This window comes from Hevea brasiliensis, chromosome 3, assembly GCF_030052815.1.
Source record: "Hevea brasiliensis isolate MT/VB/25A 57/8 chromosome 3, ASM3005281v1, whole genome shotgun sequence".
Lineage (NCBI taxonomy): Eukaryota > Viridiplantae > Streptophyta > Magnoliopsida > Malpighiales > Euphorbiaceae > Hevea > Hevea brasiliensis.
This window is the reverse complement of record NC_079495.1, coordinates 19,550,535-19,566,423: the sequence shown is the minus strand read 5'-3', so window position 1 is coordinate 19,566,423 and position 15,889 is coordinate 19,550,535. Positions and strand designations below refer to the sequence as shown.

At 28.9% G+C, this 15,889-nt stretch overlaps 1 protein-coding gene and 1 long non-coding RNA gene across 3 annotated transcripts; one reads left to right on the top strand and one right to left on the bottom strand.

Moving 5' to 3' along the window:
* Positions 1 to 4,705: 4,705 nt before the first annotated feature.
* LOC131178654 (uncharacterized) lies at positions 4,706 to 7,053 on the bottom strand. 2 transcript variants are annotated; one of them, XR_009147595.1, is made up of 3 exons: positions 6,727 to 6,998; positions 6,277 to 6,363; positions 4,706 to 4,847 (listed from the first exon to the last, which is right to left on the bottom strand). It is a non-coding gene; the product is annotated as an uncharacterized LOC131178654 (long non-coding RNA). The 2 variants fall into 2 exon arrangements; XR_009147594.1 differs by lacking the exon at positions 4,706 to 4,847 and having other exon boundaries at positions 6,048 to 6,363; positions 6,727 to 7,053.
* A 2,085-nt stretch (positions 7,054 to 9,138) lies between these two features.
* On the top strand, positions 9,139 to 10,920 carry LOC131178342 (E3 ubiquitin ligase PARAQUAT TOLERANCE 3-like). The gene has a single exon (XM_058143300.1). The coding sequence runs from the start codon at positions 9,139 to 9,141 to the stop codon at positions 10,918 to 10,920; it is 1,782 nt and encodes a 593-aa protein (XP_057999283.1).
* Positions 10,921 to 15,889: the final 4,969 nt, after the last annotated feature.

Sequence of the window (15,889 nt, the reverse complement as noted above, 5' to 3'; positions counted from 1 at the left end):
GATTGTAACACCCTAGGCAAATCCCACATCGATAAAACACGGGAGAGATGCTGGGTTCACAAATGTAACGGCCTGGCCCACTAGTGATATTGTCCGCTCTGAGCCGAAGCCCTCACGGTTTTAAAACACGTCAATAGGGGTTACGAACTATCAACTTATGAACCCAGCATCTCTCCCGTGTTTTGTCGATGTGGGATTTGCCTAAGGTGTTACAATCCACCCCCCTTATGGGACTCAGCGTCCTCGCTGAGGTTTGCCCCACCATCAGTCAAGGTTGCACGCGGAGCAGCTCTGATACCACAAATGTAATTGCCCGGCCACCTAGTGATATTGTCCACTCTGGACTGAAGCCCTCACGGTTTTACAACGCGTCAATAGGGGTTACGAACTATCAACTTATGAACCCAGCATCTCTCCCGTGTTTTGTCGATGTGGGATTTGCCTAGGGTGTTACAATCCACCCCCCTTATGGGACTCAGCGTCCTCGCTGAGGTTTGCCCCACCATCGCTCAAGGTTGCACGCGGAGCGGCTCTGATACCACAAATGTAATGGCCCGGCCCACTAGTGATATTGTCCGCTCTGAGCCGAAGCCCTCACGGTTTTAAAATGCGTCACTAGGGGTTACGAACCGCCAACTTATAAACCCAGCATCTCTCCCGTGTTTTGTCGATGTGGGATTTGCCTAGGGTGTTACAATCCACCCCCCTTATGGGACTCAGCGTCCTCGCTGAGTTTTGCCCCACCATCGTTCAAGGTTGCACGCGGAGCGGCTCTGATACCACAAATGTAATGGCCCGGCCCACTAGTGATATTGTCCGCTTTGGGCTGAAGCCCTCACGGTTTTTAAAACGCGTCACTAGGGGTTACGAACCGCCAACTTATAAACCCAGCATCTCTCCCGTGTTTTGTCGATGTGGGATTTGCCTAGGGTGTTACAGCCTAGGTCTGTTGTCATCATGCCTCAGACAAATGTAACGGAGCAAATACCAGACCAAGCATTTCAAGATGAGGTAGTAGAAGTGTTACAAATTAATACGAAAGTAGAAGATCAACATATTGGACCATTAGATGATTCAAGTGGTGAACTACTAGAGCTTACAACCATTGAAAAAGAGGAACTATTGGACTAGGCAGATCTAAATCATATAATAGCAAGCGATGAAGAAGAACTCCATGAACATGATGATGATAGTGAGGATGACAGTGAATAAATTGTATTGTAGTGGATAGTGATCTAAATTTCAAAAGCAATATATAATTTAACTTCAACGTAATGATTGTGATATTATCATATTATTCATGTCTATTATGTTATAATTTAAATTTATGAACTATTTGTGACAAGGAGATGTGTATAATAAATGTGTAAGTCGGGATGGCACTGTTATTATTATTATTATTATTATTATTATTATTATTATTATTATTATTATTATTATTATTTTTGAATTGTAGGTTAATGGAATTTTTCTAAAATAAAATTAAAGTTTAAAGATTTTTTGGTAACGAATTGAAGATGATTAACAAAAGGAAAATAATCTATATAGTTAAAGGAAGACAAGTAAAAATTACTCATAATTTCAAATTATTCTAGACTTCTTTTAAAAATGATAGCAGTTAGGGTACCTATAAAAATCATCATATTCGAATCCGAACCTAAATAAAATTTTCAATACTCGAATCGTTCCAAAACCGATTAAAATTTATCTTTAACTATCCGAATCCATCACAAACCCAATTATTATTACTCGAAAAATATTCAAACCTTTTAATTAACAATTTACATAAAGTATTTTTTTATTAATAATATATATTTTACAAATTTAATAAGTCTATAAAATTTTTAAATTCTATTTATTGAAAATATATATATATATATATATATATATATATATATATATATATATATATATATATTTATAAATATTATTATAAAAAATATATATTTTATATTTAACTAATTAGTTATATAAACGGGTTTGGATAATGAACACCTAATATATAAAACCGAATCTGGTAAGTATATTATTTTTCAAATCTGAATCCGTATCAAACTCGGCTATATGTATACTATCTAAGTTCTATCCTATTAAAGTTATATTGGGTCGGGCATAAATGTCCTCATTGGTTTTATTGTTGTTTTGTGTTAGAAGGTACGATTTGGAACTTCACATAGTTCATGCAAACCTACTTGGGCAGATAACAGTTGTTGGGGCAAAGCGAGGTTAGAAAAATAACTTTCATTTTTTAAAATAGAAAGTCATTTTTCCTTATTTTTTTAGGTTATTTTTTTTTATCAAGTTTCTTAAACACTCCCAAACATTAAAAAATAAAAAAAATATTAAAAAAAATATGAAAAATATTTTCCTTCAAACAAATATAGCCATAGTATTATGTGTTTAGTCCTTTTATATTTAATAATTTGTTCTTTTGTAGGGATTTGAAATGAATGCAAGGCCAATTCAACCATTTTATGGAAGATCCCTCCATTTATACAATCCATGTGAGATAATTGGAAATTTTGCTTAAACTTCTATAGGTTATTTCAGAAGAAATTAAGAGAATTCCAAACACGTTAATTGTATTCCATATATATCCTCCATGTTCAATTACAATATAATTAATAATAAAAATTAAATCTTTGAGAATATAATAAAATAAGATATTAGTATATTTTATTTTGTTGTATTGTTTAAGATGTGAATAAAGTTTTATTTCTTTTTTTAATAAATTTTATTAATTAATATTGACTTTGTTCGGAATAAATTATATACAAGAAAAAGAATTTAATAAAATTCATACATAATCATGTTTGTTTTTAATTTTTTTAAAAATAAATATTTATTTAAGTTAAAAAATTTAAAATTCTTTTATTTTAAATATAAAAATTAATTAAAAAAATTAATTAACTTAAATTCTTGTAAAATTTACTGTTTGATTCACTGTTATTATGTGGTTTGATTCACATTTAACTTTGCACAACTGCCTTCACTATGTGTTTATGACTAAATAAACATAATGAACCTTCAACCATATCCGAAGACTGAAATAAATTCAATTTATTTTATTTAATAATTAAATTGAAAATTATGTTGGATAGCATTAAATTGGAGAATATAAATTAGAATCAATTTTATATTTATATTTTTATAATTTTTAAATATATTATATAATTTTAATATAATTAATTATGTATATTCATATGTACATACATATGTTTTCTCCTATTTCTCTAATTTTTTTTAAATAATCTATAGTCATAATTAATTAAATTAAAATTTTCTTTTACTGAATTTTAGCTAAAACCTTTTAATATATATATATATATATATATATATATATATATATATATATATATATATATATATATAAGATATTATAGTTGTTTGAGCATTTTAAAATTTTATTTTTTATTTTTTTTAAATTTTACTTATTAAAGTTAAAATAGTAAGTAATTACCGACTATATCAAATAACCGATATAATTTTTTAGTATTTTATAATTTTATCTTTTATTTTTTTCTCAATTTTATTTATTAAATTCAATATTGTATGTAATTACCAATTATATCGCGTAGTTAGTATTTTTATCAACTTTGAATGTTTATATTTTTCATTAATTATTAAGAATATAATTCATTATTGAATTATAGATATATTTACATTTATAATTAAAACAATAAAAATTCGATATATTTCAATGCACATTAGTTCATAAATTATTTTAAAAATATATTCAATAAATAATTTTATCAAAAATTGTTAATTTCAAATATTATTTTAATATTATAATTAATATATCATTTTTATTCCTAAGCTACAATTTAGTCCCTGAAGTTTAACAAAACTTATAACTTAATCTCTGCATTTTCAAAATCAAACAATTTAATCTATGAAATTTGACAAAACCTACAACTTAGTATCTACTATTAGAATTTCATTAAATTATTATTAACTTTAATAAAAATAACTAAAAAATTTCCTTATTTTTATTTTTAATCATAAAATAATTTAGTCCTAAGGTTTTATTTTCTTAATAATTTAATCATAAAGTTTTTTTTATTAATAATTTAATCTCTACATTTCTGAAACATGAGTCCTATTAAATTAAAAATTTTAAATTTAAATTATTAAAATATAAATTAATTACTTTTGTGGTAGGATTAATTTGTAGGTTTATTAAAACATTAAAGACTAAATTGTTTGATTTTAAAATTACAAAGACTAATTTATAAGTTAAACTAAATCTCTAAGATTAAATTATCAAACAAAATATAATCTTAGGGACTAAATTGTTTTTATATTGAAAATAAAGTTAAAAATATTTTAATTTTTTTAACTAAAATTAATAATAATGTAATTAAATTCTATAATACTGACTAATTTATAAATTTTATTAAATTTTACAAACTAAATTACTTAATTTTAAAAATATAAAAACTAAATCAAACCTGTGGGTTAAGCTTTTTATTAAATTATAATTAAATACATTTATTACCGTTGCAAATAAGAAAATGCACGGGCTTCACAAGGAGAGTGGACTAAAGCCTTCCCCAGAGTTGTTCCCAGGTGGAAAGCCTGCCTCCTCTCCATTTAAAACAGGAATGTCTTGACCCATCAACAAGACCAAGAACAGCACTATCAAATATCAACACCAAACCACCATCATTGATATTGATTGCCACTTCAAACTCCATTCCAGCCGCAGCTTAAACATGAGCTCACTCCTTCTTGTTTCTTTCATTTACTGCTCAGTTCCCATATCCACTGCTCTCGAGTCTGAAGTTGGTATGCTTTCTCTCTCTATATCTCATACTCACTGGTTGATGATACCAAATTCCTTGAATCTGGAATTGCTAATATACATTCTCATCACAGAAAAACCCAAAATCACATCTGAGTTTTGAAATATTTCTTAACATTCATTAGTTTAAATCCCCATCATTAGATGTTATACTGGTTAAACAACCAAATGGGTTCGCTTTAGTTGGGCTATTTGCCTTCAATTATTGGCTGTTCACTCGATTCTTGATTAATTGTGTGTTTCTAATCATTTTTTTTTTCTGTATCATTGATTTCTGCAATTCATGTGTTAAGATCAAGGAGATTCAATATTTTTCCGACCAAGGTCCCATTTTTATTTTGTTTAATAGAGAATTGTCTAGCTCTTGAGGTATCCTTGTCACTGTCAATGACATATCTGAGATAGATCATAGATTGATTTTCAGCATTTTTATGTCCTGTCTTTTGCTCTCCATTAATTTAGTTCTCTATGCCATACAATAAAACTATGCATTTGATCCTTTGCTTTCAAAGTTATAGAATAAAACTATGTCATTTGATCCTTTGCTTTCAAAGAAGGGTATTTTGTTACTAAGGTAACCGGAAAATTAAAACAACTAAAAACTAATATTTAAATTGAATCAGCAATAGCAAAAATAATAGTAGATTTGCATGAATATTGGCGAAAATTGTTACCAACTTGAAAAGTCAAAAGCAGAAGTGATTAACTTAAAACAATTGGTTAAAATTGATAAAGCATTGAACCATTAAGAGTTGAGACTTGTGTGAAGTTCCAACAGATTTTACCATTTAAGCTAGCAAACAAGACCAAAGCCCACAATCACATGATCTTTTTTACTATAAAAAACACAAATGGTGGGTCCTAGGGATAAAAATATATTATATTAGCTTAGTTTAACTTAATTAGAAACTGTTAATACTCCACATGGTGTTCCAGGAAAACTTTGATATTTCAAATCAGAGACAATTAGATTTTATCACTACAGGAATATGTTCCTATCTTGGCATCATCAGATACTTATTTAGGAAATTTTTCTTTAGCTAATCATGAATGATTTACCTAAAACTAAAACAAGAGATTTCAAGGTTAGTACAGTACTTGGTTGCAAGTGGTAAAATCAATGTAGGAGGCTGACATCAGATTGTAAAGAGAAGCATCAACATTAAATGTGCAATGTAGAGTCTGATCCAAATGTGCAATGAAGATAAATTACTGCAGAAATAAATGATGCGAGACCCTAGAATAAGAGAAAACAGTAAAATAACACTTAAGCAGCACATCTTAAATGTGACAGGACTACTGAGTTGGTAATGTTTACTTGGTTATTACAAATGCTAAATGATAATGTGAATGAAGTTCTAGCAAATAGTAAACGATAATATGAGTGAAGTTCCCATTGTCTACATAGATTCTACATTAAAAAAATGGCAAATTATAACCAGTGATCATTTCAATAACAAATAGACAGTTACCAGGTATATAGGAAAAGGCGATTTATGTCTGCTTCAAAGCCTTGGATCTCTGGCAAATGTAGGACTTTTTGCAAGAACTTTCACTGCCTAGAATCATAAACAAAAACCCACAAATAATCATCAAGAAGAGGGAAGTGCTAAAAAAATGTTCAAGATCAAATTAGCTCACCAAAGTTTTTAGCTATTGGATTAAATCATTTGTGGAATCATTAGACAAGTGATTGATCAACAACTTAAAATTCTTTTCAATTTAATTGATGAGAACTAGAGTTCATACAAGCTCGAGACTATCCTAGTTACTGTGCAATTGAACCAAAATCCACTCATTTGCCCAAAAACATAAACCTAAACAATCGATTATGTTCTTATGCATTTAGTTACTATGAAATTGAACCAAACAGAACGGAATAGATAAACTACGCTACAAGAGAGAGAGATTTCTGTTCATACCTCTTGAAATTTGTTAAACAGAAAAGCCATTGCAAAATTTCAGCAGCAGAGAAAATCGTCTTCTCCGTGTTCACCACCAGGTCAATGAACTTGCCCAAGGAAATGAACTTCCCCAATTTAAAATAGCGTCCTCTTGTCGCTGGGGATGTTGGAGGCTGCGTCGAAGTAGAAGACGAGAGACAGGAATCTCAGTTGTGCAGAGATGAAAGCAGATATGGCAGGGGAATCTGAGTTGAGCAGAGACGTTAGCGGTAAGGCAGCAGTGAAAATGGTACTATCCCAACGCACATCCTGTTAATATTTTTATAATTGACTTTTTTTTTTTTAATTTACTATTCACAGACTAAAACTAAATAGAAATAAGTCAAATTTACCTTTTATATTTTTTCAAAATGCCTAATTTAATTTATTTTTTCACTTTTATTTAATTTAATCTTTTTATTTTAATTTAAATTTAAATTGATTTAATGCACAATTCACTCATCACTTATGACTTAGTGTATGAGTTATTTTCTTTTTCTTTCTTCAATATTTTTAATGTTAATTACTTAATTAATCTTTTTAATGTTAATTAAATAATTATAATTAGTTAATTTTTTATATTTAACTTTTTAATATTAATTAACAATATGAAAAAAATAATATTTTATATTTTTAATTTTATTTAATTATAATTTTCTAATTTTAATTAAGAAAATGAAAATATAAAATAATATTTTTTATTTTAAATAATTAAAATTAATTACAATCATAATTTTTAATTTTAATTAATTATATGAAAATAAAACTATTGTTTACCATTTTTCAATTTAATTAATTAATAAAAATATAAAAATAATATTTTTTTCATACTTTCATTTTAATTACTTATATTAAATAATATTATTTTTATTATTTAATTTAATTAATTATAAAAAAATAAAAATAACATTTTAATATTAAAAAATAAAAAAATATTAAAAATGGAAAATGCTCAATTTAGTCCCTGCACTTATTAGAAAAGTTCAATTTAGTCAATTTCTAATTTTTTTATCTGCTTTAGCAAAAAAGTTTCAATTTAATATCAACTTAACTCAAATTTTAAAATTTATAAGTTAAATTTCTTAATTTTTTTATTAAAATAAAAAATTAAAAAGTTTAATTTTTTTTAATTTTGAGACTGAATTTATTGATTTCTTGATTTAAATCTAAAAATTAAGAAGCTCAATTTATTTATTTTCTTAATTTTTGAGCTAAATTGAGTCTAAATTGCAACTTTTAGGCTAAATTAGACAAAAAATTAAAAATAAACTAAATTAAACTTTTCAATAAGTACAGGTGTGGAATTGAGCTGTAATCTTAAACTAAATTATTATTATTTGAAAAATAATATTTTAATTAATAATTTATATTTTAAAAATTTAATAATTTTATAAAATATTTAAATTCTCTATTTAAATTATAATATATAAAATTTTATAAATATTATTATAACATATATATATATATTTAATTAATTACTTATATAAATAGATATAGGTAATAAATTCTATATATATAAAAATCAAACCCTTTTTCAAACCTGAATTATTTTAAATCTGATTATATACCATCTAAATTTATTTTATTAAGATTTGGTCTGATTAGATACTTGTAAATACCCGATAAAGTAATAGAAATCGAATTCAATGAAAAATCAAATTGATTTATTTTTTAAATTTTGATTTTTCATTTAATTGATGTGATTTTGATTATTATTTGGGTTACCTCTGTTTGATTTCCATTTAAAAAAAATTAACTTATTGGCTAAAAGAAAGCTAATCCTTAACGATAATTTTATTCAATTTTTTTAATTTTAACAAAATTGGTCAAAATTTTAAAATGTATAAAATTTTATGTAAATTTCCAAAATTTTAAAAATTTATTGCAATTTTATCCATTTTTTTATATATATCCTCTTACACTTCATTTTTTTATTGATCCAACCTTATCGATACTATTAACTACTTTCAATTTTATTTTGACATCCATTGTACATCAAAAAATTGAGATTTGAGTGGTAAGGGAAGATAAGGTTTAACCTTGTTTACCCTCATCCTTCATTAATTCACATCTTCCTAAACAGAGATAATTTCTCTTAATCTTTACACTCATCCAAACAGACCCTTGATCTTAGCATGAGGAACTCAATAGTACAGATAATACGAGGAACTCAATAGTATAGATAATTAAAATTATAAGGATAAAATAATATAAATAATTAAATATCAATTATTAAATTAATTATAAGGAAACGCGTAAATACGCCTTGCACTGGGACTTTGATAACATTATGCGTAAATACGCGTATATATCGATCCTCTTGTATGCGAATCAAATATCAATTTCATTCAAAACAAATTTTATAACATTCTTCCCTTCGTATTCAATTCAATGCCGATTCATTTTAAATTTTTCAGTGCAAAGGAGTATGATTCCTTCTCGGTGGATAGCTCTGTTATTTCTGTTGATGCTCTGAAACAGAAAATTGTTGAATTAAAGTATAAATCTAAATCCAATAGCTTGTGTTTGGGTACTGATTTGGACCTTGTGGTCGTTAATGCCCAGACGAATGATTGTTACGCTGATGATATGCTGATCCCTAACAATACTAGGGTTCTGATTCGTCGTGTTCCTGGATTGCGACGTCGCAAGCCCATCGACAATACAACTATTGTTGTTAGGGAAAAGCAACGGCCACTTAGTTCCTCTTATTGTACTGGTTCTAATTCCTCCAAGATTAGCTCTGAAACTGCTATTACTGCTTCATGCAGCAGCAACCCTGCAAATACTGGTGTTAGTTCTGTTTGTTCAAGTACTGTCACTAGTTTGTCCACAACAAAACCCAATGGGGGTGATGGATTTCGATGTGACGATGGGTTTGGGGATGATGTGTTTGTGATTCCTAGAATGAAGCCAGTTCAGCATAGCAAGTCAACTGTAGATGCAGAATCTGATGAGGACAGCAAGATTAAGGCTTTAGTAAATGCTCCAGCCTTGGAATGGCGGTTGGAAGGTTCAAATGGTGTGAAAAATGGTAGGGGTTTTAGTGGATTGGTGAAGAAAATACCACCAGAGGGTTATGTATGTCACAGATGTAAAGTGCGAGGACATTTTATTCAGGACTGCCCAACAAATGGAGATCCAAATTATGATTGCAAAAGATTGAGGCCTCCTACTGGAATTCCCAAGTCGATGCTGATGCCAAACCGAGGTGGCTCTTATGTGTTGTCAAGTGGTGCAACTGCTGTTTTACAGCCAAATTATCATGCTTTTGAGAAGGAAATTTTTGGCTGCTTGCCTTCAAAGAGATCCTGGTCTGCTAGTGATCTTCCACCAGAACTTCTCTGCCCCTTGTGCAAACAAGTAATCAAGGATGCTGTCTTGACTAGCAAATGTTGTTGCAAGAGCTTTTGTGATAAGTGTATCAGGGTTCATCTAATCACCTCTAAGTTGAAATGTGTTTGTGGGGCAACAAATATCCTTACTGATTATCTGATTCCAAACATGACGCTTAGGGACACAATTAATTGCATTGTGAAATCTGGTCCTTGTTACAGCAGCAGTGGTGAAAATGCCAAAAGAAACTCTTTCCAAGATAAGGATATGGAATTGGCTCACTGTTCAGAACCTCAGATCTCTACAACAAAACCATCTGCAGAATCATTTCAGGAAGAGCAGAAGCCATCACCTGGTGATGTAGAAGATGGGGCAAATAAAAGAAAACTTATTGATGCTCCACACCAGACAACTAAGAAAGCTAGAACTACAGGAGCAACTAATGTATCTGAAGATACTATTGGGCCAATGAGAATGAAAGATACAGCATCACAAGGAGGTGTCATGGGGGTTGAGGAAAAAGTGCAGCAAAAGGAGATTTCCAGTGAGGTAGAGAAGAAAAAGGACGAGAGAGAAGTGGTCAAGGGTGAAGTCAAGCAAAAGGTGGTTTGTGGTGCGAGAGGAAAGAAAAAGAGAGAAAGAAGTCAAGATGTTGAGACTGAGAGCTATATGATGCCTATTGGTTCTTATGCATACAATCCATACTGGGTTGGTGCGCAGGTGGGGTTGGAAGGATGTATGGCACCTTATTATGCTGCTTGTGCGATGATCTATGGATTGAGCTCCTTTGGAACATCATTCAATGGTCTGATGAATCAATACACTTTTAGTATGTAGTGAATGGGTGACAGGAGATGACGCTGTGGGTTAAAAGCTTGGATGTTGACTTTTAATGGCAATCGTTCCTCTTTTTTCTAGTTTCTTTTGGGCCTAAATGTACAGTAGGAGAACATGGATTTACGTTGGTCTAACCTTGGCCAGTTTTGTAATCGCTGTTTTAATATTCTTATAAAACTCTCATATTCTATTTTCCAATAATTTTGTTGTTTATTTCATTTATTTATTCTCACAACGAATGTGTCTTTTGCAAAAAAAATAAGGGTTGCAAGGAAGCTTGAAAGTATTGAACAAAGTGCACGAATCTTTTTTTGGATTTGGAAGGGCATTCATTGTTAGCATTCCATTTTAGTAGCCTATTTCATGAGTGCTATATGGTGAATTTTTTGGAAGATTATTCATAATTTTTTATTAAAAATTGCTATTATTGCGGTTTATTAATATTATGGATCATCTTTTATAATTTAATGTTTGAAAATTGAAGAAAAATTAAGTTGTTGTGGTTCTTAATTAACAGGAGGAGAAAATTAAAGAATAAAAAATAAATTAAAAAAAATTAAATCAGACGAGATTGAATTAGTCAATGGATGACAAAAAAAATTAAAGAAAATTCTGTTTGTTTTTGTCCTCCCTTTTTGCTAATTATTTACATAAAAATAATTGCAAAAACCCACAAATGAATTCTATAGCATATGCTATTTCTTGCCATTTTTAATTGCCAAAAGGAGGAAGAAAATGCTCCGAAGTCAAGCCCCAAACATTGAAATCTACATCTTCAATCTTTCATTTCTCTACCATCTCCCTTTTGTGATTTGCAGACTGTTCTCCATATCTAAAAACTGCGACACGAGTCTTACCACTATGTGCAATATTTAACTCCATCAATATACTGATAATCTTGCATTACAAATTAACTAAAGTGAAAGAATTACTTTTTAATTCTACATTACTGTTCCTAAATGCTTTTTAATGGCATGTGCAAATGTACTCAGGATTTCAGGACCCATTTGATTTGTATATTGGAAATGAAATCAATGTTGGAATCGGAATCGAAATCAAAAATAAAATGATAAATTTTCATTTATATTTAGTTCATTGTATAATTGAAGTCAAATTTCTTTTTAAGATATTTGATTTGCATATGTAAATTACAAAATTACAATCAAACTTATTTTGTACTTAATGAAAATTAATTTAAATTATTTTTTATACTTTTATATTTTTACTTTTTAATTTTAATTATTATAAGAGAATATAAAAAGAATATTTTTTATTTTTTTATTTGAATTAATTATAATTGCAATTATAATTTTTAATTTTATTTATGCATAAGTAAGAATAAAAATAATACATTTCATCTTTTTACTTTAGATAATTAAAGTTAATTATATTCAAAATTTTTATTTAAATCAATAGTATGAAAATATAAGAATTATATTTTTACTGCGTTTCATTCTAGTTAGGTGTAATTAATTATAATTATAATGTTCAATTTTAATTATTTATACGAAAATATAAAAATAATAATTTTATATTTTAATTATTATTATTATTATTATTATTTATTTTAATTAATTATTAAGATTATTTTAATTATTATGATTTTTATAATTATAATTATAATTTTTAATTAATTATTTGAAATATAAAAATATTTTAATGACTATAATTATTTAACTATTGTAATTGTAATTATAATTTTTATTTTTATTTTTAATTAATTATTTTAAACATAAAATATTATTTTCATATTTTTATTTTAATTAATAATATGAAAATATAAAAATTGAAACATCTCAATGAATACATGGATAAGATAATCATTCTTATTCTTGTGTTTTGATTCCCAAAGAGAAATAATGATTCTTGTGAGAATTGGATTTCCTAGTTTGTGAGAATATAAATAAAAAAATGAATTTTTAAACACCCACAAAAAGAATCATTCTAATTCATTTTCATTTCTAAGTCAATTTTTTGTGAGTCAAATGAGGCCTAAATACGATATTACAAAGATATGATGATAGAGATTAATTTGGGAATTAGTGTTAAGGAATTACTTAGTAGGCTCTCATCCTACTGATGGTAAGATTTTTGCATCCTTAAAAGCAACTATTATTCGATTAAAACTTAACGTATAATCCAATGATAAATTTTTGCATTTCATTCAATGCCCATCTAAATTTTATTTATATTTATACATTCATTTATTTAATATGATTAGTAAATAATTACACAAGGAACTTAGAAATTAGAATGTGATATTAGAAAATATGAATTAATATAGTTAAACATATCCATTTAAATTATTTTTAATATATATATACCATAAAATAAAAAATAAAATGCAACCACTTAATTAAACCAAATATTTTTATTTAATAGTTGAATTGCTTGCACGGCCAAAACGCATCTGATTACAAAAAGAGATCCATCGGAACTATTGCTAAGCAATAAGGAGAAATTATATAATCCTGTGATTTCATAGAGGATGACCTACATAAAATAGCAAGCCAATGAAATTCATATAAATAGGTATAAGTGGATCCCATGATATTCAGTTTTTTTTATGTGTTGAAAGCAATTTTTTATTTCCTTTTAAATAATAACTACCTATCCTTGTTTGGTTCAATTCCATGATAAAATTCATTTCATTTGTAAATGAATTTCTTTGATATATTTTATATTAAATATGAAACTCATTTCAAATGAAATAAATTTTGTATTTGAAACAAATAAAGTAAAATAAAATGATGTATAATAAGAGAATAATTTTATCACTTGAAATACATATGATTTTAAGTTTATAATTTATTTGCAAATTCTATCAATTTTGATGGAATTTGGTTTAGTTATAATAAATTCCATGAAATTGATTATTAAGACTTTCAAACGAATTTTCATTTTGTCACGACCGAAATTATGGGCCAGACCGGCATTAGGATTTGGGTTAGTGTAAATCCCCCGAAGCCCGTAGTAAGCCCAACTAATCTTTAACCTATCCATGAAGCCCATATTTTGAGCCCGTTTCTAAGAAATTAATCAGACAGAGTTCGACCATAAACTGGATCATCCAACAGTGAGTTTTTAGCTCACCCGACCTGTGATCACAATATACATATATATGGGGAGCTCAGCTCTTCCTCACAATCATCAACAACTCAATATAAGATGAAATGGGAGTCCAACTCCCTCATCCAACATGATTATCCATCCACTCATTCCACATACATATATTAATAAGTTTAGAATTCCAAAATAATTAATCTTATAATTCCAAGCTAAGTAAAATGATTTTACACATGCAGAGGTCCAGAATTTAAATTTAACAATACAAAATATGAAAATAACAGTTAGTAGACGTGCGAGATGGGAAGCAGGTTAGACACAAAAAATAAACTCTTCTATAACCTGGAAAAAACAGGTGAACAGGAGTGAGCGTTCGATTCATAGAGTAAGATATTGATTTTACTTATTATTTCTATAATTATCTATGTCTAGTGCATCCTAAGAGTGAAATGCATCATCTTCACATATTTCAAACAAATCAAATCATAATTACCTCAAAGGCAATCTGGAGCACTCACCTACCCGCGTGTCACATCCATATTCACACATATATATATGAGAGTTGATCTTCTACACAGCTCTCTTAGTTCCAACCTTTGCCAGCGAGATCAACTCAAAGCTGGACTTTCTCTTATTAACCAAATGTGAGGGCTAGCGAGATCAACTCAAAGCCGTGCCTGCCTCGACTTATCCATAATAAGGATCGGGTCCAAGCGAGTTAAGCTCCAGCTGCGTCTACCTGTCCTATCTATATCCATATACACAACTCATACACACCAACTCACACACACAGCTCCATATCGCCATAAAGCAACAGTCACAACAACATCATCGAATACAAATGTAATACAAGGCGTGCCTAGCAAATAACTATGTAAATATATCTATAAGTGATGCATGAGCATGCCTTGAATGCATAATAATATCGAAAGTATAAATAAAATCAATATCTACTCACAGAGAGGATGACTCAACTACAGCTAGTCCGACCGAATAGAAGAAAATTGGCCCGCACCATTCACCTATACATATACATTGACCTCTATCAATTAACTAACAAAATTAACCAATTAATTTAATCTATAAAAGTAAGAATAAATCCTAAGGTATTGCCGAAATTTTAACAGAGTCTTCCTTGTAACTAGACCTAACCCCCTGCATGAAAATTCAATAAAATGCAATACACAGGGCCTTAGGCCCACAATAGCAATAACATCATACGGCCCCTCCTGAGCCCGCCAAACTAGATAATACTAAAGTGACTACACAAAATAATTATTTAAAAATTCAAAGTGTTACATTCTTCCTCCCTTACAGAAAATTTGTCCTCGAATTTTGCACAAGGCAGAATAATAATAAAGAACTACATATTAAACAAATACGGGTACTTGCTGCGCATACCCGACTCTGACTCCCATGTGCATTTCTCTACAGATTGACTCTTCTATAGAACTTTAACTATGGGAATCTATTTTGATCAAAACCACCTTAGCTGATAGTCCACTATAGCTACTAGCTGCTCCTTGAAAGTCAAATTCTCATCTAACTCTACTGTGTCTAGTTGCAGCATATGAGAAGGGTCAAAAACGTAATTCCTAAGCATGGAAATATAGGATACTGGAAGCTTGATGGCAACTCTAACAGATAAGCAACTGCTCCTACTTTGTCCGTGATCTTAAAAGGTCCTATGTAACAGGGTGTCAATTTGCCTTTTTTTTCAAATCACATAACCCCTTTCATAGGAGAGACCTTTAAGAACACATAATCACCCACTACAAATTCTACATCTTTCCTCTTTGGATTTGCATAACTCTTCTGCCTTCTAAAAGCTATCTTTAAACGTTCTCTTATCAAAAGAACCATCTCTAAAGTGTACTGCACTAGATCTAAGTCATGTACTCTC